Source organism: Anolis carolinensis, chromosome 1 (assembly GCF_035594765.1).
Source record: "Anolis carolinensis isolate JA03-04 chromosome 1, rAnoCar3.1.pri, whole genome shotgun sequence".
Lineage (NCBI taxonomy): Eukaryota > Metazoa > Chordata > Lepidosauria > Squamata > Dactyloidae > Anolis > Anolis carolinensis.
This window is the reverse complement of record NC_085841.1, coordinates 75,798,759-75,825,973: the sequence shown is the minus strand read 5'-3', so window position 1 is coordinate 75,825,973 and position 27,215 is coordinate 75,798,759. Positions and strand designations below refer to the sequence as shown.

Here is a 27,215-nt window from a genome sequence, read left to right as displayed (position 1 = left end):
CAGAAATCCTAACAGCCAGTACATTGGCTGGGATTTCTGGAAGATGTAGGCCAAAAACATCTGGGGACCCCAGGCTGAGAACCACTGACTTAACCCTATATCATGTTTAATTAGTGATCTGTATTTATTCCAATCTCTGATCTATATACTCTGATGAATGGTGAAACTCCTCTGAATAAATTTCCCCAAGAAACACGTACAATTAGGTTGCCATCAGCCATAAATGACTTGGAAGAACATAACAATAACAGAACAACACAGCCAATTGTGACAGTCTATGGATATTGTGATCCACCTTGAAGATAATTGACAGTGGAGTGAATTATGGAATTAAACTGTTGTGCATTACACTTACTATGCTGCGACTATCAAAACAGTCAACAACCTAGTTAGGTTTTTGTAATATACTACATAATTACTAGGAACGAATCTCAGAAAGAAAAGTTCTTTGGATCAGAGCTAGCTCATGAAATACATCTTCCTTCAGTTTTAGCTGCACCAGTCCTATCCTTTTGAATACTCAAGGGATTTTTTGTATGAATTATTAATTTGCAAAACTAGCAACTAATAGCAATAGCTAACAATCCCTGAGTTTATTATTTATTTATTTATTTATTTGCGACATTTATATACCGCCCTTCTCACCCCGAAGGGGACTCAGGGCGGTTTACAAGTATATATACATACAATATATTATATTATACAACTATATCGCAATATTATTAGTAATATTGCATGTAATATAAATATACAATTATAATAGTGAATCATAATTATTATTACATTGTATTACGTCTTGAGTTGGCAACTTAGGACAGCTGTCTTATTTTCCCTATACATAAGTCTGGTTCTGATCTTGGACAAATTGAAGAAAACATTGTGAAAACATAGACATAAACAAATTTGACAAAGGAAAATGAATCTGACAACATTCACTGCATTTGCTGAACCTCTAATTACTTTCCACCTTCTTTCTTTGGACTTAAGCTTTCAGTGTGAACATTCAGGACTGAATAAAAAAAATTAAAGCAAAGAGTTTAGCAGAAGTTGGCTACTGTGTGGAGGCCAGGAGCCAATTTCCTCAAGTAATGCGCAGCAAACCCTCATACCTCAATTTTTCTTTGCAATCCCTCTCAAAATGTCAACTGCATATGTATTAGGCCCTGTCGATGTATTTAGAGGGATTGCAAAGGAAAATAGAGGCATGCCAAGAAAGTATGGTTTGGTGCAGTGGTTCTGAACCTGGGGTCCCCAGATGTTTTTGGTCTATAACTCCTAGAAATCCCAGCCAGTTTACCAGCTGCTAGCATTTCTGGGAGCTGAAGACCAAAAATATTTGGGGACCCCAGGTTGAGAACCACTGGTTTAGTGGCTCTCATCCCACTTTATCGGATTGAACTGCAATGATTTGAAAGCCTCCGTTAAAGTGTCCTTTTCAAGCTTCCCAAGACTTGTGCAGCTTGAGACTTTGAACATTTCAAAAAGAGGAAGGGGGTCGAGGAGTAAAGTTTACACAAAACAAAGTTCTTTTTTAATGAATAGTTAAATTAACAATTTTTTTTTTAAAATACATACCAACATGTTTTTTTAACAGGGAAAATTCACAAATTATATAAACGCATATAATGTGCATAAATAATGTGCACATTAGCAAAACGATTTTAAATGTAGAGAAATGCCTATATGAGGAATTCTACATGGAGACAATGCAGGTTCGGGTCAATGAAATTCAATGGAACTGAAACTGAATTCACTTCTACACAGTCCCAAATAGAAGTGAAATCAATGTTATAAATGCCAATTCCACTCTTACTTGGTGTCCAGTCGGCTTGGCAAAGATTTGCCTTTCTGGTGGAGGTTGGCCGGATATACTTTTGGGCTGATCTGAGATTGGCATTGGGGTATCACCTCTGGTCCCGTGCCCCCTGTTTTGGCTTAAAAGTTATAATAAAGCCTTCAAATGGAGGCATATGGCCTGTAAAGAGCTCCTGGCATGCCACATTTTGCTAGGAGCTTTGGCGGATGGAATCCCATCTCCAAAGTTCCTGGTATGTAATTTAGGTCAAAACAGGGGCAGAAAGAGGAGGGTGGCATGGTCTTTTAAATGTAATTTTTGTGCTAATTTATTTTTCAAAATTCAAATGCCGATGCACTCTGAGCAGAACTGTTCATCTTCCCCAATTACAATGACACATACAGTAGAGTCTCACTTATCCAACACTCGTTTATCCAACGTTCTGGATTATCCAACGCATTTTTGTAGTCAATGTTTTCAATACATCGTGATATTTTGGTGCTAAATTCGTAAATACAATAATTACTACATAGCATTACTGTGTATTGAACTACTTTTTCTGTCAAATTTGTTGTCTAACATGATGTTTTGGTGCTTCATTTGTAAAATCATAACCTAATTTGATGTTTAATAGGCTTTTCCTTAATCCCTCCTTATTATCCAACATATTCGCTTATCCAACGTTCTGCTGGCCCATTTATGTTGGATAAGTGAGACTCTACTGTAGTTTTATCTGCACACATGATAAGCACACATTGTTTGTGTTGCTGCTCGATTTTTTTTTGCAGTGGCTGAATTTATCATGGCAATTTGTAATATATAGGAATTACAATTTATTTACAGGGAATAGTTGGTATTTTTTTTTTTTACTAACGATTATGTATGATCTGGTTTGGTATGGGAGAAGGCCCCAAATTACTGCTCTGGATGATAGTGATGCTGCAATTTTGCTTAATGTGTGTGATAACTAAGAGATGGAACTCAAGAGAATATTCTGTATAACTTAACCTGAAAAACTGTCAAAGTAGGAAGGAATTGATGTAGAGTTCATGTTCTTTTTCCAACCCTGGTCCCTATTCTGCCATGCATTAATAACAATATTGTAGAAAATGTACTATTTTCTGCTACTGCCAATCTATCAAGATTTTTTGAAAACAAAAATTTTACAGACAACAAAATATAGTATAAATATATGTGGTATTAGTTACGGATAAGGTAAAGGTTTTCCCCTGACGTTAGGTCCAGTCGTGAACGACTCTGGGGGTTGGTGCTCATCTCAATTTCTAAGCTGAAAAGCTGGCGTTGTCCGTAGACACCTCCAAGGTCATGTGGCCGGCATGACTGCATGGAGCACCGTTATCTTCCTGCCGGAGTGGTACCCATTAATCTACTCACATTTGCATGTTTTCGAACTGCTAGGTTGGCAGGAGCTGGGGCTAACAGCGGGCGCTCATTCCGCTCCCGGGATTTGAACCTGGGACCTTTTGGTCCGCAAGTTCAGCAGCTCAGCGCTTTAACACACTGTGCCACCAGGGGCCCCTGGTTACGGATATGTACACATTATTCTCTATGTTTCAACATTGAATTATAGCAATTACTGGCATTTTTCTTAGTTTGAAACCCCCCTGAATTTAGTCACTTACAAAGTCTAGGCCGGGCCGTGGCGCAGGCTGGAAAGCAAGCCAGCTGCAACAAATCACTCTGACCAAGAGGTCATGAGTTCGAGGCCAGCCCATGCCTGCGTCTTGTCTCTGTCTCTGTTCTGTGTTATGGCATTGAATGTTTGCCTTTATGTGTGCAATGTGATCCGCCCTGAGTCCCCTTCGGGGTGAGAAGGGCGGAATATAAATGCTGTAAATAAATAAATAAATAAATAAATAAATAAATTTATCGTAGGATCGTTTCCTTACATTTAAAAGTCATTCTGTTTTTTACTTTGAACACATGCATAATTTCATGAGGGAGGTATAGGTTTACTGGGAAAACACAATTTGTAATGGGAGGGGTTGTTACCCAGTTTTCAACTACATAAAATCAAACTACATTTTTCTGCTTATGTATTAACATCTATTATGTAGAAATTATACATTACTTCAACAGGATGTCAATGAGCACATATTTGATATATACAAAATAATATATATTTAAAGACTATTGTGAAATTGAAAACATGGTGAAGTTAATTATATGAATTATAGTTCTAGAGTCAATTTAAGAAATAATTATGGTATGCAATAGAGGCTGTAGGAATTCTTATTTCACAAAGTAAGTGTTGAGAAAGATCAGCTTGAAGTCAATGAAAGCAGTGAATAGCTCATATAGCAGGAAATTTTAGTGCATTACTTGTACTGTATTCATTTTGAAACTTATTCACACCTGGCATATAGTAATGGGGTTGATAACAATATTAGCCAGGAAACATGACTTTTTCCAACATGCTGGCTAAGGGGATCTGGAAACAGCAGACCAAGCAGTTAATCTTTCAAGAATGTGTATACTCTTGTTTTGATGGATGATACTCAGGGCCTCTAAGTGTCATGTTCAACATTTCCCCCCTGTTGTATTCCCTCTATTGGGCCATAAAGGACATTTGTGCTTTCATTTTAAAACATCTTATTTTTTGATAATCAAAGAGGGGTCAGGCATCACTTTTGCTTCTTTGTTTTAAATTGTTTGATTCATAAAGTAAGGCCCTAATGACACATTTTAAACATATGCATGTATGTACATGGGATATATTGCCTTCTACCACCTGATGTCTCCTTGATTGCATGCAGTTGGTAACGTTTGTGACATTATATACAGTAGGCCGCATGGTATGAACAAGATAGTTTCTGTAATTGAATTTGTATGTAAATCAAAGAAGCTTTCATTTCACTTTCTGTCCCTGTGATAATTGGATTTTGAAAAATTGTCTTCTGGAAACAAGGATTGGTGAGAAAGTTTCAGTGGAGACACCTTTTCCCCATGATAATTCTTCCAAGAGTGAATTTCCCTTCCTAGGGTAGATTTCTCTCACTTACTGTTTTCTCACCCCATTCTTAACTATACGTCGTTTGTAAGTTGGATGTTTATAACTCGGTGACTGCCTGTATTTGATTAAGGTTTCCTCCTGGCATTGGTTTTATTGGTACAGTAGAGTCCCGGTTAATTGAGCCCTGGTTAACCAAGCCTCCGTATTATCTGAGGCGCCGCTGGGGGCAACCCTCCCTCTCCTTCTCTCGAGCGAAGGGAGTGCCCCGGAAGCGCCCCACGATCAGTGAAGGTTCGGCCCAGAGAAGCACCCCGCGATTGCTGCAGCAGTGCTCGTGGGGTGCTTCCCGAGGGGCAAGGGCTCGCCGAGGGACGTCTCCCCGGATCTCCCTTGGCCAGGCCCTTGCTGGAGGAAAAGTTTCCTCCAGCAAGAGCCTGGCCGAGGGAGATTCAGGGCATGCTCCACTTTTCTCGGAGGGACAGGCCCTTGCTCTCAGGCGTTTCCCTAAACCGGATTGCCGAGAGAGATAATAGGGCCTCCCGGCAATCTGAGCAGTTCCGGTTATCCAAGATTGGGCCCGCCCCTTAATCTCGGATAACCAGGACTCTACTGTAGTTCTTTGTATAGACAAGCCAAATTGTGACAATTCAGCTACACATTAGAGGGAAAACTCAGGTCACAAACATCTAGATGTTTTTCCTTAAAATGTGCAGCTTGGAATTGAGTAAAGCACAAAGGACTTGAATCTAAAGGTTGCTTGAAAAGAATGATGACAATGCAACAGATCTTTTTTTTTATCTTCTGCAGCCTCTGTTAGTTTTTGAATATTTTTTAACAATTATATTTTGACTACTTAAAACTACATATAAGAAATACAGTAACAATGCAGAGGACTTGATACAGACAACTCTAGCCCTCTGAACTCTCCTAAATACTAGCTACCCTTCTTTATCAACTTATTTGTCCTCACCCTGAAACAAAACAAAACTAACATAAACTAGAGAGAGAATGAACTCTGACTTGCCATTTTATTATTGTAACTAGAAAATTTAATTTTAACTCCTCCATTACAATAAAAATATATTATCCATTTGTAGTCTATTTTAAGCATTACTAGATTTAGTAATCTAAATCCCTGGTGGTGCAGTGGGTTAAACCGCTGAGCTGATGAACTTGCTGACCGGGGAGCAGAGTAAACTCTCACTGTCAGCTCCAGCTTCTGCCAACCTATCAGTTCAAAAACATGCAAATGTGAGTAGATCAATAGGTACCACTCTGGCAGAAAGGTAACGGTGCTCCATGCAGTCATGGCCACATGGCCTTGGAGGTGTCTACGGACAACACCGGTCCTTTGGTTTAGAAATGGAGATGAGTACCAACCCTCAGACTTAATGTCAGGAGAAAACCTTTACCTTTACCTTAGATTTAGTTATTTGCTACTTTTAACCATAACATAGAGATGATTCTGCCCAATTATTTTCATGAAATCTGTCATTATACTCAATTCTTCCTTCATTTTGTTTTCACATTTTCTCTGACAAATATTACCGATCCATTACTCATTCTAAAATATCTTACAGGCAGGTGAGGAGACTCTTTTAAAAGTGAGCAATATGTTGGGGAAGGTTATAGTGAAATGAGGGAATTGCAAAGATTTCAGTAGAAGAGTTCATGGGAGGGGAGAAAGTGGGTGTGTGGGTGAAGTTACATGTGTGAATTACCTGTATCTGATTGTTGATGCATGGTATTTCACAAGAGGAGTCAGGAATGGAAAGACTTGAAAGGAGACACTGAAGGCTTTGGGTGGGGGCTAAGATAAGAATGATTCATGGTGTAAGCAAGCAATCCTTAGTTTGTGCAAACTTTTGATCGAGCCCAGTGTCAATTTTTATAGTGCTGAGAATCAGTTTGCTCCACTCTGGCTATAGTTTTATGACTCGAATACAGGTTTTTTTTTCATGTCAGGAGTGATTTGAGGAACTGCAAGTTGCTTCTGGTGTGAGAGAATTAGCCATCTGCAAGGATGTTGCCCAGGGGACATCAGGATGTTTTATGTTTTACCATCTTTGTGAGAGGCTTCTCTCTCTGTTTTTGTGTGGCCAGGGTGCTAGGTATGGCAAGTTGATAAATGGTGATGTGAGCTCAGCTTCTGTTTTCCAAGAACAATTTAGTAGTCAGCAAGCCAACCAGTGGCCAAGATCAGGAGATTGCAGTCAATCTGATTGGCAAAGTCTTAAATCAGGTTTGCTTGTTTGGCACACAATTGTCATCCTGATGTAAGGACTTCATTTGTCTTTGACTTGACTTCTCCACCCATCTCGCTTTGGTAAATGATGATCAGTAGGTTATTATCTACATCTGTTGTTAGGTATGCTTTGGTAACATTTGTCACAACCTTGTCAGGGAACAAGATACCATTTTGGGGTGGATGGGTTTGTGTGCCAATCATCCATGATTGATGGGGGATCCCTTTAAAGCAGGGGTTCTCAAAGTGGGCTCCGCAGAGTCCTTGGGGCTTCACAAAATATACCAAGGGGCTCCACAGTTTCCTCCCCTCTCTCTCCCTCTCCAAGCTTTTCCTCCTCTTTCCTGCTTCCCTACTTTGCCCCCAAAAACCTTTTTCTCCACCTCCCCCCAAAGCCTTCCCCCCTCCCTCACCCCAAAAGCTTTTTTTCCTCTCTTCTCTTACCACCCAGATCCTTTCCACCTCACCTTGCTTGCTTCCAAAACCCCATTTCTCTCCCATGGTTCAGGGGGTGCTTTCATTGTACTTTTTCTACATGGCAGAAGGGGTTTGGACTGGATGACCCCTGGGATCTTCCACAGAAATACTGATCAGTTTATGTTGGTCAAAAGTTTGTCCGTGCCTGATATATATGTACAATATATATATAATAATTATAATTATGTATACATTGAGCCCCCGGTGGGGCAATGGGTTAAATCCTTGTGCCGGCAGGACTGCTGACTGACAGGTCGGTGGTGTGAATCTGGGGAGAGTGGGTGCACTCCCTCTCTCAGCTCCAGCTCCCCATGCGGGGACATGAGAGAAGCCTCCCACAAGGCTGTTTAAAAACATCAAAACATCTGGGTGTTCCCTGGGCAACATCCTTGGATATGACCAGTTCTCTCACACCAGAAGTGACTTACAGTTTCTCAAATTGCTCGACATGAAAAAAATAAAAACATTTCTTGGGGCTCCACAAGAAACTTTTGATTCAAAAAGGGCTCCGGGGCTGAAAATGCTTGAGAACCCCTGCTTTAAAGGACCTTGGGTTGAGACAATTGAGGAAATGTCCAGATTACTGGGTTATCCTCAATCCCAGGTGATATTGGTTTTCACTCATGTGGAACCTGGATCTGTGCATTCAGGCATCCCCCTGCAATGGGATTGACAAACTGGAGTTTTAGGGGAAGGATGGCAACTGTGTAGGCTTCTAGGGTTATTGGGTTTAAACTCCCAGCATTCGACCTTATTGGCTAAACTAAGATTTAAGAGACTTAAACCCAGAAACATATGTACATTGCCCTTCACTACTTCACACAGATGCATTTTGCAATTCAATTCTACATGCCTAGAATCATAATTATTGTATTGTATTCATGAAATCTGTGTTCATTAGTCTGTCTTAATTCCAGATTAGCTTTAAATTTAAGTCATTAACTCTTTGATGAACTAGTACAGTAAATCATATGGTTTAGCATGCAGGACCCTTGATGTATTGGAGCAAAGTTCTTTTGAAAATGGGAATGACGAGCATACCATTTCCAATAAAAGGAATAATGAGCTAATACTCTTTTCATGTGCAATATTTTCTCAGTCTTAAAATGGGTTCTTTAAAACAATTATTGTCTCCTGGGTGATCACAGGAAGATGGTGACGAGTTATTAAGTATTTTTTTAAAAAAAAAAAACCCCTCTAGTATAGTTGTTGGGTTTGGTGACTTGCCAGACACTTTAAACAATTTTGATTTATCAAACAGGGAGAGTGAGACAAGACATTATAGCCAAACTGTTCAGGGACTGGAATCTGCCACAGGCAATTGGATCAGTCTTTTGAGGAGTGGGAGATGGGGGGGGGGGCGCGAGGCGGGGAGGGAAGTTATATGCAAGTATCATCTGGAAAGGGGATGTTTCTGTTTTATTATCTGTTTGAAATGGAAAAAGCTACACACTGCAAAAAGAAAAGGACCATAAAACTCTTAATGGACCTTTGAGAAATATTATATACCAAAACCCATATATTTCCTTTTAAAAACACTGAATTTGGCCATATTGTTGAAATCACAAGGTTTAAGGTGAATATTTCTTTTGAAAAGTCAAGCAGATGTTTGGAGCAACTCGTTGTAAGAAAGCAAAACATTATGTACATTGGGGTAACATTGCTCAGAAGTCTGTGTTTATTGTTTGGGATTTAAATTGGCTATCATGATCCAGAAATGTGATCTTAAATTGATTGTGCTTAACTCAGTGACAATGTCGATGGGGTGCCAGTGCACAGTAGCAATGGGAAGGACTTTTCCCATTTTAAAATATTTAAATATTTAAAATGGAGTGGTGGGTGAGAGATATAGATGGCTGGGGAACAATACAAGATGTATACAGTTTATAGTACAGTAGAGTCTCACTTATCCAACACTCACTTATCCAACGTTCTGGATTATCCAACACATTTTTGTAGTCAATGTTTTCAATACATCGTGATATTTTGGTGCTAAATTCATAAATACAGTAATTACTACATAGCATTACTGCATATTGAACTACTTTTTCTGCCAAATTTGTGGTAAAACATGATGTTTTGGTGCTTAATTTGTAAAATCATAACCTAATTTGATGTTTAATAGGCTTCTCCTTAATCTCTCCTTATTATTCAACATATTCGCTTATCCAACTTTCTGCCAGCCCGTTTATGTTGGATAAGTGAGACTCTACTGTATACACTTTGTCAGCTGCTGTTCTTGAAGAACAGATACAGTACCATACAGCAGGCCTTTATTTTATTAGTGGTCTCTTTCCCTTACAGATCACCTATCTTTTATCAAAACTAAGGCCTGCTGCCCAGACCTTTTTCCCTTCACCTCCCTTGCCACCAAAAGCCTTTTCCCCTTACCTTGCTTGTTTCCAAAACCCTGTTTCCCTCCCACTGCTCAGGGGGTGCTTTAATTGTGCTTTTCCTGCATGGCAGAAGGGAGTTGGACTGGATGGCCCCTGGGGTCTTCCACTGAAATACTGTTAAGTATATGTTGGTTAAAATTGTTCTTCATTTTAAATATTGTATTGTCTTTTTTATACTTCAAATAAAAAAAGACAATTGAAACTTCAAATGAGATATGTGCAGTGTGCATAGGAATTTGTTCATGTTTTTTTCATTTAGTTCCCACAAGCACTCCATTCATCTGTCAGTGGCCTAGCCCATCTGTCAAATTTTAAAATGCAATGCAGTCCCTGTGTCAAAAAGTTTTCCCATTCCTGCTCCAGATAAACTCTTTGACCATTATGTTCACATGTATCATCTACCTTAGTGATAAAGATAATTTACTTGAAATTAATTATAGATGTACGAGTGAACATATGGGAAGCACTGTGGAGTAAATTATATTCTGTATTCACACACTGTATGGGCAGGCAGTAGTAGGCAAAACAATGGATAAGGCACTTGCTTCAATTCTGCACCATACCCTGAGTTCATGAGCCTCAAGCTACCATGAAATTTGTGTGGATCAGCCTTTCAGTTTCTATTCCATATAGTTGTTTTTCCCCTCTAAAAAATCTTGACATATTTGTGTCTAATTCAGCTTTAATTAAACATACTAAACACTATGGAAAAACTGCAGTAAAACATCACACAAGCTTCTGAAAATCATTCTTAGGGTTTAATGTACTTTGATATCATTGTCATTTTGAATTCCCTCTGATTTTACAGGTCACAATGACTACATGTGTCCTGCTACCAACCAATGCACTATTGACAAGAACAGGAGAAAAAGCTGCCAGGCTTGCAGACTGCGGAAATGCTATGAAGTTGGAATGATGAAAGGTGGTAGGTACTCAACCATGACTTCTGGTTTTTAATATAAATATATTTTAATGCTCTATTTTTCTTCATTGTGTAAGCCACAGGCCTCATGGAGAATGGCAATTCATGTTTATGAGACCAAGGTTTTGTGACATGGGGGTTTGTGTCCTTTTGTGATGAGCTAAAATGGAACTGATATTCAAGAGACTGAAAACCATTATTAGATTCCCAAGTGCTTTTTATTTCAGACCGCTTGAAAAGAGTGGTCACCAGTGGTTTGGAAACAAATGTGATGGAAGGACATTTCACACCATCCTAAGCACATGACCTGAACTAGCACATGTGATTGACTTGAATGAAATTTTGGTTTGTGTGTTATGATGATTGGAATGGCCAATCACTTGTCCAGAAAAAAGCAGGTTTTGTTTACTTGCTCATCTTCGTAGATTGATTTGTACTGGAAATATAATTAAGCTAGGTATAAAACTCCTCGCAAGACCTCTTCACACATCCAGTAGTGGCACTCCTCTTCGCCCCAAGGCGTGGGGAATCTGGTGACGCCTGCCTCGCCCACTGGGAGGGCGATCACATGGGGAAGTGTAGAGCATGCGTTGTGCACACAGCTTCCCCCCTTAGATTTGGCAACACAAGAAGCCTCCAGGGTTGCCTGGGCGGGGGCGGCACAACAGTTCTGCCCCTCTGCACCCACAGAGCATGCTAGCTCCATGGGTGACTCGGGCTAGATCAGTGTTAGCCACCGAATCTAGCCCCATCTGATGAGGTTGTAAATGTGTGGTGTGTGCTAGTTTTTCAGGACTGAGAGGGGAATAAATATCCCAAATGAACCAGATCTTGTCTGATCTTAAAAGCTAAGCAGCTTCAGCCCTGGTTAGTATGTGGATAGGAGATCACAAATGAATACTAGGTGATTTGGTTACCTTTCAGAGAGGAAGAGATTAGTAAAACCACCTCTGAGTTTTCCTTGCCTAAGAAAACCCTATGGAATTCATATGTTAGCAGAGGGCTTGAAGGCACACACACCTTTTCCCTATTGAAGGCCTTTGTCCAATTTTACATATTTAGAATTAGTGCTGGGACCCAAAAGTTTCACTTTGCTGACAATTGGGCCACTTTCTCTCCTGCTGCAGCATTCCTCGGAATTTGAAGGTTCTGTTTATGGAAGCACTGTGTATTTCAAAAAGATGGACTCAGCTTGAAATTGCTATTATTGCAACTATGAACTGTACATGAAAGGATGGGAGATGCCACTTGAAAGGATGGGACATGGGTATTCACATGATTATTGCTGGATGCCTTTCCTAGATAAACAGACAGCTCCTAGCTTCAATAATTTGCAAGATGCTGACTCCACAACGTAGTACCCAATGAGATATTACCAATTTATAGAGTTATTCTTTTTAGGATTGTTGAAGGCTTTCAGGGCTGGAATCACTGAGGTGTTGTGTGGTTTCTGGGATGTATGGCAATGTTCTAGAACAGCGGTTCTCAACCTGGGGTCCCCAGATGTTTTTGGCCTACAATTCACAGAAATCCCAGCCAGTTTACCAGCTGTTAGGATTTCTGGGAGTTGAAGGCCAAAAACATCTGGGGACCCCAGGTTGAGAACCACTGTTCTAGAAGCATTTCTCCTATTATATTTAGGTTTGTTTCTGGCTCAAAATGGTTAGTAAAACCTGATAGCTTGAACACTCACTAAGCCGGTTGTAACTATTTGTGTAATTGTAACATGTTGCCATTGTGAAATATACTGATTTGAAATTGGGTCCATCATTTTGAAACAACATGTACTTCTTCCAGCAAATCAACACTGCTGAATCCAAAATGAAATTTGAACAATGTCATAACATATAAAATAGCATTTACATAAATTTACTTAATGGGTTGGATGAAATAAATAATTATATTCAATTTGTACTAATGTTAGAGATGGACAAATTTTTTTTACTTCTAAATTTTTGCTAATTTTAGCAATTTCGCTGAACAAAAAAACAAATGAAATTCTAATTCTTCACAGAAGGTGGCAAATCTGGTAATTTTGTTTTTGTCATCATTTTAACCTTTGAATTTCAGATAAATTCTAAAACAAATTAAATTCTCACTCTGACTTTATGAACTGAAATGGTTTCTTGGTGTTTGAATCTAAAAGTTTTAAAACAACATTTTTATCTCCATGGAAAGTTTTCAAAGCTCGCTTATTTTAGAGAATTTGTATAGTCTTTATATAAATTCACCAGCTGTTTCTTCTTAGTAAGAAGGTTTGTTTAAGTCTTTAAAGTTTTTATGAATGTTAAGAATTTTATTCCCCACAGTTCTTTTTTCGTGCAGTTGTTTGAAGGTTGTGATAGAATCTTCATCTTTTTCTGATTTTTAGCCATGTTGTGATGAGAGTTCATTGAATGCCAAAATAATAAGATAGAGAAAAGTGGAGGATTATTAGCAAAATTCTCAAAAGCAAAGATGAATTAATTTTTTAATGCATCAGCTGGAATGATTCCAGGAATTCTAATTTGCCTTCCAATTATCTTATATTGCAACATTACAGCATGCTAAAAATAGTACTTAGTGAATAGGGAAGCAAAGTACTCAAGCTCTAGAAAACTATTTGTGTTCCTTCTGAAATGACCCTCAATCATGTTTGCTAAATGCGTTATTCTGTACTGATGCAAAATTGTACAGGTGGGGAGGGCACTGATACTCTTGTTAGTACTTGTGTATTTAAAGAACCACACTGCCAAATACTTTTCATTTAGAAGTCTGTTCATCCTCTGTAAATAAAAACAGATTGTCCCTGTTGTGTAAACATTCCCCACAATAGTGCCTATAATCTTTTGCCATCCCTGACGAGCAATTTGCAGTTTCACTTTCTTTTACAATTTGCAGCAACTTCTCTCACCCCCATAGAAACAGACGTCAAATGAGCAACTGAATGAGAAACGACATCTGAGTTTTCGGCTCCTGCTGCTCCTGTTATTGATTTTTCTAGCTTGTGTTACTCATGCTACCTGGGCACATAATTTATAATGCAATTTGCAATAATTTCTGAATAACGATGTTGTGGTCCTGTAGGGGTGAACATTAACACCTGTAGGGGGAAAAAAGAAAAAATAATTCAAAGTGAAACAGGACTTCTCTCAAGCAGTCCAAAGCAAAGTGAACTTTTTTTGAAAGTTTAGATTTGTTCCAGAGCTCAGGGGTGCTGTTTTAATAAGAAAATAACTTTTTAAGGGAATCGTTGAAACTTTAAAGCACTGGGTGTCAAGATGTATACATATTAATCATCAATGGCCTCTGGATTTGCTAACCAATGTTGTTAAACAAACTCTGAAATAATATTGTGTACCATTACTTTAAAATCTTTTCATTCTCCCCCCTAACTCTTTGACATTTGGTAGATTTTATCCTCTCAGATCAGAATAGTATTCCAGGACATTTTATCCAATTTTGTCAAGAAATAAAATAAATTGCTTCTACTTTTGGATTTCTTTATTATAGATAATGGGAAGATAGCTGAAGTGCTGGAAAAACTGAAGCAAGGCTCTGTCTTGGATTTGAAATGGGTGATATTTGGCAAAATGGTCCCTTACTAAGTGAAATGCAGTTCTTCTTAACCTTGCACATATATTGCAAGGAGGCTCATTTAGACATCCCAATATACTAGAAAAATTCTTGGGAGTACCTGCACAACCCAGGTTAACCCTACATTTTTTTGTTTATTAAATTGGCATCCCACTGTTCTACTTTCACCAAAATAGGGCACTCAATCTGTCTAGGAGCAATAAAATCCACATAAAATAAATACAACTATAGCAGAGATGTCAATTAACCCTAAAATGTGTACCACTCTCACCTGAAATGGGAATTGACTGTGTAACTTATCCATAGAATCATAAGGTTGGAAAAGACCACTAGGGCCATCCAGTCCAACCCTCTTCCATGCAGAGACATCTAATGAAAGCACCATGACAGATAGTCATCCTGTATTATTAAGAAGTCAGGTTGATAGGCTTGCATTAGAGTCATAATAGCCTGAAATAACACAATATGTGGGGCTGTGGATGAAGAAGAGGAAAAAATATTGTTTTTAAAAGATCATTTCCATTGCAGTGAAATACTATTTTGGAAATAGTAGGGGCCAGAATCCCTTAGGCTACAAGGCTTGTGGCTTTGACAAATAAGGATATCTGTCACCACGTTTTTTCTGCACTATCTTCTGTCTTCTACAATTCTCATTTCAAGGAGCTGTGGGCCCTTGGGAATTCAACATTGTAATGGAAAGAGAGAGTTTGGGTACTGGTATATGAGTGGCAGACCAACTTAGAATAATATTACTGTAATAATAATAATAATAATAATAATAATAATAATAATAATAATAATAATAAAACTTTATTTATACCCCGCCACCATCTCCCCGCGGGCATTCGGGGCGGCTCACAATGTTACAAAAGTAACAACACAAATACATTAGCACAAAATGCACAGGTTAAAACACAATAAGATAATAAAACAAAAGTTAAAACAAAAGTTAATACAACAGAATAGTATCAAACAACCACCAATACAGTTCAGTCAACTTCATAGGTGTGTGTGTGTGTGTGTAGGGGGGGGGGAGAGGACTGTAGCAGCAATATAAAATAGTATCATTAGATTAAAATACCCAGATAAGAGGGACCTATTAAAATTCAGACTAGAATTATAATGAGGCTGGTCATCCAATGGCTGTCTCTCCAAAGGCCAACCTAAACATCCATGTTTTGAGTTGTTTCTTAAAGGATGGTAGAGAGGGCGCCAACCTACTCTCCCTAGGGAGGGAGTTCCAGAGCCGAGGGGCTTTAAACCAGTCATGTGTTTTTTTCACTTTATTTATAGAAAAAACTTGTATCACATCATTAAGCACTTACATATCACAGAGAGAAGCAATTAAAATCAATCATATAATACAATAAAATTCCCAAACATCAACAAGCAGATGCTGCAGATAAAACATTAGCAGAAACTCATAAAACTCATATGACCTCATTGTAGTCTTGTTAAGGAATTAAATGATCTAGGCTTAAACAGTCATTTCCCATCATGCATGTGGACTTTCTCTTCTAAATGACAACTTACTAACTGGAAACCTATAATACAGAATGAGGTTTGTTTAGCTTCTGTAAACAGAATCTATTTCAATTTCTAAGTGTTTTCTAAGTTTCTAAGTTTCTTAGTTAAATGAACTCATTAGAAAGTGCCAAAGCAATGTTTAATAAAGGTTGAGTATCCTTTATCCAGAAATACAATGCTCCTAATGTTCACATGAGTAGCTGGCATAACACTTTTGCTTTCTGATGCTTCATTGCACACAAATATTAAAAAATACTGTGTATAAAATTACTATCAATTTATGTATATAAAGTATAAGTGAAACACTCAGCAAATATTCCTAAATGTTGAAAAAATGTAAAAAAAAACAAAACACATTTCTGGTCCCAAGTGTTTTAGATAGCGGATACTCAACCCACACTTTATATTCATGTTTCTCTCTATACTGTATACATCTTTGCCTCAACATTTAATAAAAAATTTTTTAAAAATTTATATCTATAAATAATTAAAAGTTAATAAAGATTATTTTAAAAAACATTTAATAAAATTTAATAAAACATTTTCTTTAAAAATATTCAGATCATGTTGTCACTCTGGAATGACATGATGTCTGTCGATACATTAATATCAAATGCCACCCTGCTATTCAGTTTGAATAGAACAGCATAGTTCATATGTGTGTGTGTGTGTGTGTATAGAATGCAATCATTAATTAAATAAATGTCTGCTTATCCCCTCTCAGTCTATTCTTTTAGAAATAGATTTAAATTACAATATTACTCCCCAAGTCAACATAAAATTGATTAAAGAGCTAAAAGCCACACAGTGTGGTCTTGGCTTTCCGATAGGTAAGGACAGAATAATCCTGATTTCCCTGGGAAGTGAGTTCTACAAACTAGGGGCTTCTACAGGAAAAGGTTTCTCTCACATTTCTTATTAAGGTGATAGATTTGCAACTGGACCTCTAGAATAATCTTGAATAATAATAACAATAACAATAATAATTTATTTTTCTTTCCCACCTCCACCTCCCCGCAGGCAGTTGAGACAGCTAACATGGGGCCAAGCCCAAAGAACAAGTAATGAGCAAAGTAAAATACATGTAAAAACAACATCTTCAAACAGATAAAAACCATAGTAATGCGATATAATAACAATTAAAACACTAAGATAGTAAGATGATAACATGAAAGGACCACCATTTAGTAAGGAAGTGAATAAAATGGGAAGGCAGTCTAGACAAGGGTGCAAAGACATTAATGCCATTTGGGAGCATAAATGGACATAGTGCTAAAACATTCTCTAAGAGAATTGGAGTGAGGTAGGAATTCAAGTTACTTCCAACAAGGAGCAGAATAAAGTCCAAATATAGTGATTTCGTTTAAGTGGGGTTTTAGTTGTGGGGACTAATTATTCAAAGACACACTGGAAGAGCCAGGTTTTTAACTCCTTTTAAAAAGCTGACAGGGTGGGTGCTTGCCTAATCTCCCTGGGAAGGGAGTTCCAAAGCCGGGGGGCCACTACGGAAAAGGCCCTCTCCCTCATCCCAACAAGCCGCGCTTGTGATGGAGGTGGAAAATTAATATGAGATGATGGCCCAAATGTGTTTAGGGCTTCATGGGTCAAAATGGTTTGAAATCCAGTACTATAGCTAATGCATCCATCCTGAATGTCTTAAAACAAAGCTTCAGGGGGTCTTATAAAATATACAAAACAAGAAAAACTATGGCCATACTAATTTTTGAGACTAATGCTACCATAGCAGGGGGCTATGTCTGCAAAAGTACTTGTCCAGAAGCTCCCTACACAATGATTTTTCCTGATGGCACGAACTGAATTGTTATGAGTACAGTTCTGACCCCTGCTCAAAGTGGCATTGACTGTCTGCAATGGTTATGAGCTAGGAAAAATCTCTTTTTGCCACCTTTTCTCCCGAAATCTCCATGTGATCTATATGGAAGCACACTAAGGAAACATCATACTCCACCAGCTCCAAATAAGATCCCATCCAATCAGGGCCGGTTCAACAGGGGGGCGAGTGAAGCCCCTGCAAGTGAGCACACGTCAAAGGGGGGTGCTGTTGAGGGCCCCCGTGTTGGTATGGTGCTGGTGTGCGAGGGAGGAAGGAAGTGAGGGAGGGAGGGAGGGAGGGAGGGAGGGAAGGGGCCCTTTGCTCGCCCGCCCTGGCCCCCCCCGCCCGCCCTCCCACCCCACGATCTCCTCTCCTCCTGGCACAGGGAGGCAATGACAGCGACTCCGGGACCCTCCTCCCCACAGCAGATCAGGGACCGGCTCCTCCAGGCCATCGACCCCAACAGCAACGTAAGCTGCTTCCTTCCCCCCCCTCTCTCTCATTCTCCCTCGCTCTGCCAGGGCTGGGCCTCAGGAGTGAGAAGGGGGCTCCTGGCGTCGTGGCCCCCTTCCTTCCTCCCTCCATGCTCCCCTCATCCCTTCCCTCCTTCCCTTCCTCCCCCCTCACTCTTCCCTTCCTTCCTTCCCTCTCTCTTTTCCCCTTCTATTTCTTTCTTTCCTTCCTTCTCTCTCCTTTCTTTCATTTTCTCCTTCCCTCCATTCTCCCCTTCGCTCCTTTCCTTTCTTCCCTCCTTTCCTTCATTCTCTCCTTCTTTTCCTTCCTTCCCTCCCTCGCCCCCACTCTTCCCTTCCCCCCTTCCTTCCATCTCTCCTTTCCCTCTCAGTTTCTTTCCTTCTCTCTCTCCTTCCTTCATTCCTTCCTTTTCTTTCCTCCTTCCTTCCATCTCCTTTCCTTTGTGTTTATTTATTATTTGTTTATTTCCATCCAGGGAATTATCAGAATTATAGTCAATTATTGTAAATAGTGCATCCAGCTAAAAACCCACATTAACTGCTTTGAACTGGGATATATGGCACAGTGTGGACTCACAATCCAGTTCAAAGCAGGTAATGAGGGTTTTTAGCCAGCTGCACTATTTACAATAATTGACTATAATTCTGATGATAATAATAATAATAATAATAATAATAATAATAATAATAATAGCAACAACAGCAGCAACAGCAACAACAATAAATGATAACTTTGAACTGGATTGTCTGAGTCCACACTGTGCCATATATCCCAATTCAAAGCAGTTAATGTGGGTTTTTAGCCAGACACACTATTTACAATAATTGATTATAATTCTGATAATAATAATAATAATAATAATAATAATAATAATAATAATAATACATGATAACATGAATATGTCTAGAGGGGAGTGACTGAAATAATCAAGGGTTTGGAGAACAACGTGGAAGAATGGCTTCAAACAAATAACCCACATTACTTTCTTTGAACTGGATTGTCTGTCTGATAATAATAATAATAATAAGAAGAAGAAGAAGAAGAAGAAGAAGAAGAAGCATAACTTCCCTGGATCTAGACGCTATTCCCCTATTGATGCAGGCCAGAATACCATTGGCTTTTTTAGCAGCCGCATCACATTGTTGGCTCATGTTTAACTTGTTGTCCACAAGGACTCCAAGGTCTTTTTCGCACACACTGCTGTCAAGCCAGGCGTCCCCCATTCTGTATCTTTGATTTCCATTTTTTCTGCCGAAGTGAAGTATCTTGCGTTTGTCCCTGTTGAACTTCATTTTGTTAGTTTTGGCCCATCTCTCTAGTCTGTCAAGATCGTTTAGAATTCTGCTCCTGTCTTCTGGAGTGTTAGCTATCCCTCCCAGTTTTGTGTCGTCTGCAAACTTGATGATCGTGCCTTCTAACCCTTCGTCTAAGTCGTTAATAAAGATGTTGAACAGAACCGGGCCCAGGACGGAGCCCTGCGGCACTCCACTTGTCACTTCTTTCCATGATGAAGACGACGCATTGGTGAGCACCCTTTGGGTTCGTTCGCTTAGCCAATTACAGATCCACCTAACCGTAGCTTTGTCTAGCCCACATTTTACTAGTTTGTTTGCCAGAAGGTCGTGGGGGACTTTGTCGAAGGCCTTACTGAAATCCAGGTACACTACATCCACAGCATTCCCTGTATCGACCCAACTCGTAACTCTATCGAAAAAAGAGATCAGATTAGTCTAGCATGACTTGTTTTTGGTAAATCCATGTTGACTATTAGCAATGACCGCATTTGTTTCTAAGTGTTCGCAGACCACTTCCTTAATGATCTTTTCCAGAATTTTGCCTGGTATTGATGTGAGGCTGACCGGACGGTAATTGTTTGGGTCGTTCTTTTTTCCCTTCTTGAAGATAGGGACCACATTCGCCCTCCTCCAATCTGCTGGGACTTCTCCCGTTCTCCAAGAACTCTCGAAGATAATTGCCAGTGGTTCTGAAATAACTTCCGCTAGTTCCTTCAGTACTCTTGGGTGTAGCTGATCTGGCCCTGGGGACTTGAATTCGTTTAGAGAGGCCAAGTGTTCCTGGACAACTTGTTTCCCTATTTGGGGTTGGATTTCCCCCAATCCTTCGTCCATTCCGTGTTGCTGAGGTTGAAGATGGCTTTCTTTTTCTGAGAAGACCGAGGCAAAGAAGGCATTAAGTAGTTCTGCCTTTTCCCTGTCCCCTGTCGCCATCACCCCATCTTCTCCTTGCAATGGCCCCATCGCCTCCTTTTTCTTCCTTTTTCTACCAACGTAAGCAAAAAAGCCTTTTTTGTTGTTTTTTATGTCCCTGGCAAGCCTGAGCTCATTTTGCGCTTTAGCCTTGCGAACCTTTTCCCTACAGGTGTTGGCTATACGTTTGAATTCTTCTTTGGTGATTTCTCCCCTTTTCCACTTCTTGTGCATGTCACTTTTGAGCTTTAGCTCAGTTAGAAGTTCTTTGGACATCCATTCTGGCTTCTTTGCACTTGTCTTATTTTTCTTCTTTGTTGGCACTGTTTGCATTTGCGCCTTGAGTATTTCACTTTTGAAAAACTCCCATCCATCCTTAACTCCCTTGTTTTTTAATACTGGCGTCCATGGAATGCCGCTCAGTAATTCCTTCATTTTTTGGAAGTCAGCTCTCTTAAAGTCCAGAATGCGTGTTTGACTTGTCTTAGTTTCAGCATTCCTTTGTATTGCAAACTGCAGGAGCACATGGTCACTTGCCCCTAAGGATCCAACCACTTCAACTGTATTGATCAGGTCTTCCACATTTGTTAAGATTAGATCAAAAGTTGCTGATCCCCTTGTTGCCTCTTCTACCTTCTGGACCATAAAATTATCTGCAAGGCAAGTGAGGAATTTGTTGGACTTTGTACTCTTGGCTGAGTTTGTTTTCCAGCAGATATCGGGATAATTGAAATCGCCCATGACTACTATATCTCTTCTTTGTGCCTGTTTGGTCAGCTGTTGACAGAAGGCTTCATCAAGTCCTTCATCCTGACTCGGAGGTCTGTAGTAGACACCCACGACAAGATCTTTTTGAGTCCCGGTTCCCTTGATTCTTATCCAGATGCTTTCAAGCTGGTTTCCCGGATTACAGTCTTGCATTTCTTCTGCAACGTAACTGTTTTTGACATATAAAGCTACTCCCCCTCCTCTCCCCTTTGTTCTATTTCTGTGAAAGAGGTTATAGCCCTCAATGGTTAAATTCCAGTGATGGGAGTCATCCCACCAGGTTTCAGTGATGCTCCCCCTCTATTCTGCCTTGGTCAGACCACACCTGGAATACTGTGTCCAATTTTGGGCACCACAGTTGAAGGGAGATGTTGACAAGTTGGAAAGCGTCCAGAGGAGGGCGACTAAAATGATTAAGGGTCTGGAGAACAAGCCCTATGAGGAGCGGCTTAAAGAGCTGGGCATGTTTAGCCTGCAGAAGAGAAGGCTGAGGGGAGACATGATAGCCATGTACAAATATGTGAAGGGAAGTCATAGGGAAGAGGGAGCAAGCTTGTTTTCTGCTGCCCTGCAGACTAGGACACGGAACAATGGCTTCAAAATACAGGAAAGGAGATTCCACTTGAACATCAGGAAGAACTTCCTCACTGTGAGAGCTGTTCGACAGTGGAACTCTCTCCCCGGGGCTGTGGTGGAGGCTCCTTCCTTGGAGGCTTTTAAGCAGAGGCTGGATGGCCATCTGTCGGGGGTGCTTTGAATGCGATTTCCTGCTTCTTAGCAGGGGGTTGGACTAGATGGCCCATGTGGTCTCTTCCAACTCTACTATTCTATGATTCTATGATTCTATGATTCTAAGAAGAAGAAGAAATGATAACATGAATATGTCTAGAGGAGAGTGACTAAAATGATCAAGGCTTTGAACAACAACCCCTATGAGGAGCAGTTTAAAGAGCTGGGCATGTTTAGCATGCGGAAGATAAGGTTGAGAGGAGACTTGATGGCGATGTGTAATTATGTGAGAGGGCAAAATTTGGAGGAGGAAGCAAGCTTGTTGGCTTCTGCCTTGGGGACTAGAGCGTGGAAGAATTGCCTCAAACAAATAACCCACTTTACCTGCTTTGAACTGGATTGTCTGTCTTATATTAATAATAATGATAATGATAATAAGAAATGATAACATGAATATGTTTAGAGGTGAGTGACTGAAATGATCAAGGGTTTGGACAACAGCCCCTATGAGGAGCCGTTTAAAGAGCTGGGCATGTTTACATGCGAAACTCTGTTATCCATTCTATTCACCTCTATCTTCTACCTTTTCTTTCTCGGTGATTGGTTTGGGGGGGGGGGCACCAAAATTCTGTTTCACCTACACTTGAAAATTATCTTGGGCTGGCTCTGCATCCAATATATAACATCGAGAGCACTGTGTTCTATAGAGATAACACACTGGCCAATATTTTAAAAGTTGTTATAAGAAGTGAAAGCCATTATAGTTCCACTTTTGCACATCCCTTTTTTTGGTCTATGCTTGTTCTTGCAATGTTTTTCATATATGAATCTAGAGACCTCATCACACTGATGAAAATAAGTGTCCTAGGATGCTTAGAGCCTTCTTCAAGGACGGAGCCCCAAGGGAGCCATCACACAATGTTGTGTGACCTCCAGCTGTGGCTCTGTCCCCAACCAGGGTGGAAGCATTGCTGGACATTTTCTCTGCAACACAAGAGGCTTCCCGTGTTGTGCTGTTTCCAGTGGAGCCAGCAGCCTTCTGTCCCATTTGGGTGCTTCCCCTGTATGATGGGGAAAGCATTGCTATGCCAGAGCATCACGTGAGGCAAGAGAATCTCCCTCATGTTTGCCATTTTGCCAATATGTTTTCACATGTTTAAACTAAAGCAAAGCCCTGAATTGTAGTTCCAAGTGAAATATCACATGAATAACTTTTACAATAGTTTTTAAGAGATGTTCTACACTATCCCATAGCTCATGTTTATGTGTTTAAAATGGCCTTTGGGAGCCTGGCAGTGATAACTCTTTCCTGGCTCCTGGCTATAAATGCTAGATGCATAAAATATGTTAAGCTGGTGTCTTTTTTCTTGAGACACTTCCCACGATACTGCTTTCACATAAAGTACCTTATGGATAGGTACTGCTATGTTATTGCATTAACTCCCCATCCATATCTCATATTCACTTCCTTGGCTGTGATTGATGCAGCCAAGGAAACATACAGCTTTTTTTTTTTTTTGCTAAGAATTAAGATACACTGCTCAAATTGACTTGTGGATAAGCTGACCCAGTATTTTAGGGTTGACCTTTTGACTAAATTTTCTAGACTTATACATAAACATATAGGGCATGTAACTTTTGATCATCTGAATGCAAAACAGTAGACATATATGTTGTAATTTTGCAACATATATTATTCTTTTTCTTACCAGCCATGCTGAACATAGTCATATTTACTGAATATATGTTTATTTTAATAAAATGAAAAGCATAACTGAACCACCAGATATTTTAGACAGTATAGAAAGTATGATGCTTTGTGGAAATTGATTTATAGGAAAATAAAGAAATATCCTACGGCTCCTCAGGAAGAGTACACTGCCTGGAGCATAAACAAGGAGAGGCAACAGCAAAATATTGATTCATACACTTAGTAAGTGTTGAATTCACAGAATTGTGCTGGGCAGGCTGATCTGAGATCAATTTGCAAGTGAGTGGTTTTACTAGAAAACTTGAAGTTCTTATGTCTTTATTTTCAAACATATGCACTTACCTATGTAGCATATACTAAGGTTTTGAAAGGATTTTGTTGTTTTGGTTTTTTAAAAGAAGCTTGAGTGAATACTTACTTGCATTCTTCAAGAGATTCTTACAACACCTGGACTGGACCACATCCAATCCAGACAAGTGCATGCAAAACCAGTCTGTGATTCCAAGTTTGTCAAATCTTATGAGTAATCTGCAAAGTGCAAGGGGCCCTGGGAAAGAGGAGAGAAGAGGCGGAAAAGAAGATGGTGGGTGGAGGGCAATGTTTGCCCGCAACTGCTCTGCTCTGTAAGTTGAGCAGGAATATTTTGGGAGCAGAACAACATGCAAATTCTGTTTAGTTCAACCTCATGTGTTAAATGTTTCTTTTAGACTTCTTTCCTCTTTATTCCACAGCTGATTGCTCAAAACTAGGCATTGACTATAAAATAAATGGAATAACTGCAATCTGTATCATGTAAAACATCACTGACTCAAAGCAGTGTTGCCTGCTTTATTGTATACTATTTCCCAGTTTTTTTCCTCCAGGGATAAAGTTAGATTCATGTCTGAATTGGGCAAGGAAATCTGATTTTTGTCCACTCAGCCTTTACTTTATTTGTATCCCCCTATTCTCTCAGAGTGGGACTCCAGGTAGCTTAGAAAAGACATAATAAAATTTTGTTAAGAGTTAAGAAACACATATATTTTAAAACATACACAATATTAAATTAATAATAAATGTATAAACATTTAAACAATTATTTCAAAACAAACAAAAAAGAAGCCACCATAAAAACCGTTCCTATTAACCAAGAAGTTCCAAAAAGCTTAATGGAATAGAAATACATTTAGCTGCCACCAAAAAAGTAGCAAAGGAGGAGCCATCTGACTATCATTTAGGGGTGGCATTCCAAAGTCTGGTAGCAACCAGAAAGAAAGCTCATGTTCCAGTGAAATGTATAATTTAAAATAGAGAGAAGTGCCTTTGATCTCTAAGGGGCTCATATGGAAAGGTCATTTATTGTGCTGTTTGATGTTTCCTGCTTCTTGCTTTTGAAAATATTCTTTTCAAAATGTTAATGTTTTCACATTAATATATTAATTGACAATAATAATCCATTATTGTAATGACTACACCATATGAAGTATAAGTACTTACCCACTAATGCTGACCATAATTTTGCTTGAAAATCTATCTAAGTCAGTGGTTCCCAAACTTATTTGGCCTACCGCCCCCTTTCCAGAAAAACCCCTGGAATTTTTTTAAAATTTTAATAGCAATTAAACAGAAAGATATATGTATTAATGCATATGGCAAATGTGCCTGTGGCCATCACCGCCCCCCTGGATTGCTGCAGTGCCCACCAGGGGGCAGTAACGCCCACTTTGGGAATCACTGAAAAGACCTTTTCTTCCTGAGTCCTGCCATTGTCTAAATGATAGATTGAAGAAAAGAACCCTGCAATGGAAGATGTCAAAGTTCTGGGCTTCTTCTTCTTCTTTTTTTTTTATAATCTCCAGTTAATATAAGAGGAAAGGGTGCCATCTGGTCACTTATTTGCTCATCTTTGCTGTATGATAGCTTCAGAGATATTATTTTCTTTAAAATGACATTTTCTGCATTGGCATTATCAGTTATGCAACAAATATGCTTCAGATGATTTCAATTAAAATTCAGATGTATAGTCTCCAAAAATATTTTTAAAATATATAGCAACATCAATAAGCACGGCACTTGACAGGACAAAATAGGAGAGGTCTGTACTCTATTCACATTTACATTGTTGTAAAGCTTTTGTATTACGTAACATCAGAGCAGGTCCAAGGTAATTTTCAAATATAGGCGAACAGAAATTTTGCCCTCCCCAAAACCTATCACTGAAAAATAAAAGCGTTGGATAAGTGAAAATGTTGGATAATAAGGAGGGATTAAGGAAAAGAACAACACTCGGGGGAAATCCAGACAGGAAGCAATCAGGGACTGCTAACACTACCCAAAAAAAGATTCTCCCAGGCAAGAGGAAGCCAGGCCTTGAAGCTACAGGGTCCATTGAATGCTAATCAAGGTGATTAATTACAACATCCACACCTGCCTCCCAACAGACAAGAGCTCTTTCTCCCACTCTGGACATTATTCCACAGACAAATAAACCCCACTGCCAGACGGCAGCGGGCTCCAGAATGCCCAGCACGGGGCCCGCGTCAGGCACTCTGGAGTCTGCGTTGGCCCTTCCGGTGGGCCAGGCGGCCCGAAGAAGGCCCGCAAGGCCTGAAGAAGGAGGCGGGGGTGGCACCATCCTCCCAGGGGCCTCACTGCACCCCCGGAATGATTGCGCCAGAAGCGACCGCTTAAATGGCCTCGCTGGTGGACCGCCTCTGCATAGCATGACTCCGGTAGCAGGCTTTAAGTGTCATGACAGCAAATGGCTACTTATTAATCTATTATTGTTGTATTTTTTCTGTTGGAGGTTGGACAGATGCTTCTAGATTATTCAGCTCCATATGCCAAAAAAATTGGTTGATTTTGTATATTATGCTCCTTAACTTGGACATTTGATGCTCTGCCAAAGGCAGCAAAAGGTTCTTCTTTTCTCTTTTCTGAAAGATCAGTCAGTATTTAAAAAACATTTTCTTCTCATTTGCTCCAGAGAAGCATCTCTGTATTTTATAGTGCCATTCCTAGTTGGGAACATTTTATTCAATATTATTTATATCATTGCCCCCACTCCATTCTTTTCACAATAAATTGCTGCACCACCTTCTCAACTGAAAAATAAGTTTATTATCCAGTCTGGTTTATTATCTTGAACTCTACTAATCCCCTTGAATTCAGAGGCTTTTGGATACCTACAGGCATAATCTGTGGCATTTGAGACATTATTGAGTATTACTAAGGACCTGGCAGGGAGAGATTTGCCACTTTGTGATGTAGCCTCAGATCATGGGGTTGCAAACTATTTAATTTTATTGGCTTTTTATTTTATAGTTGCTGGGGCTAGAACTGAGAATCCATTTAAATGTGTGTGTGTGTGTGTGTGTGTGTGTGTGTGTGTGTGTTTTGGACCCATCAAAATGGGTACCATTGCCAGTGTGGTAAAGTCAGACTTATAGGGTTGTTCCACTGTTTCTAGTTTTGGGGTCTGATAGCCAAAGATTTGTTTATTTACTATTTATTTATTTACAGTATTTATATTCTGCCCTTCTCACTCTGAAGGGGACTCAGGGCAGATCACAATGCACATATATACGGTAAACATTCAATA

At 39.5% G+C, this 27,215-nt stretch overlaps 1 protein-coding gene and 1 long non-coding RNA gene across 8 annotated transcripts in view; one reads left to right on the top strand and one right to left on the bottom strand.

Moving 5' to 3' along the window:
- The window catches only part of esr1 (estrogen receptor 1), a 267,379-nt gene that overhangs the window by 166,642 nt on the left and 73,522 nt on the right, over positions 1-27,215 (top strand). For all 6 annotated transcript variants that reach the window (XM_062956966.1, XM_062980464.1, XM_008116661.3 and 3 more), the window contains one exon: positions 10,696-10,812. In XM_062956966.1, the coding sequence (XP_062813036.1) occupies positions 10,696-10,812 (117 nt within the window). The remainder of the gene's footprint in view (positions 1-10,695; positions 10,813-27,215) is intronic.
- Positions 12,689-27,215, bottom strand: part of LOC103279834 (uncharacterized) — a 47,711-nt gene continuing 33,184 nt past the window's right edge. For both annotated transcript variants that reach the window (XR_001730673.2, XR_010004980.1), the window contains 2 exons: positions 24,054-24,182; positions 12,689-13,891 (listed from right to left, as the gene is read on the bottom strand). This is a non-coding gene — a long non-coding RNA (uncharacterized LOC103279834). The remainder of the gene's footprint in view (positions 13,892-24,053; positions 24,183-27,215) is intronic.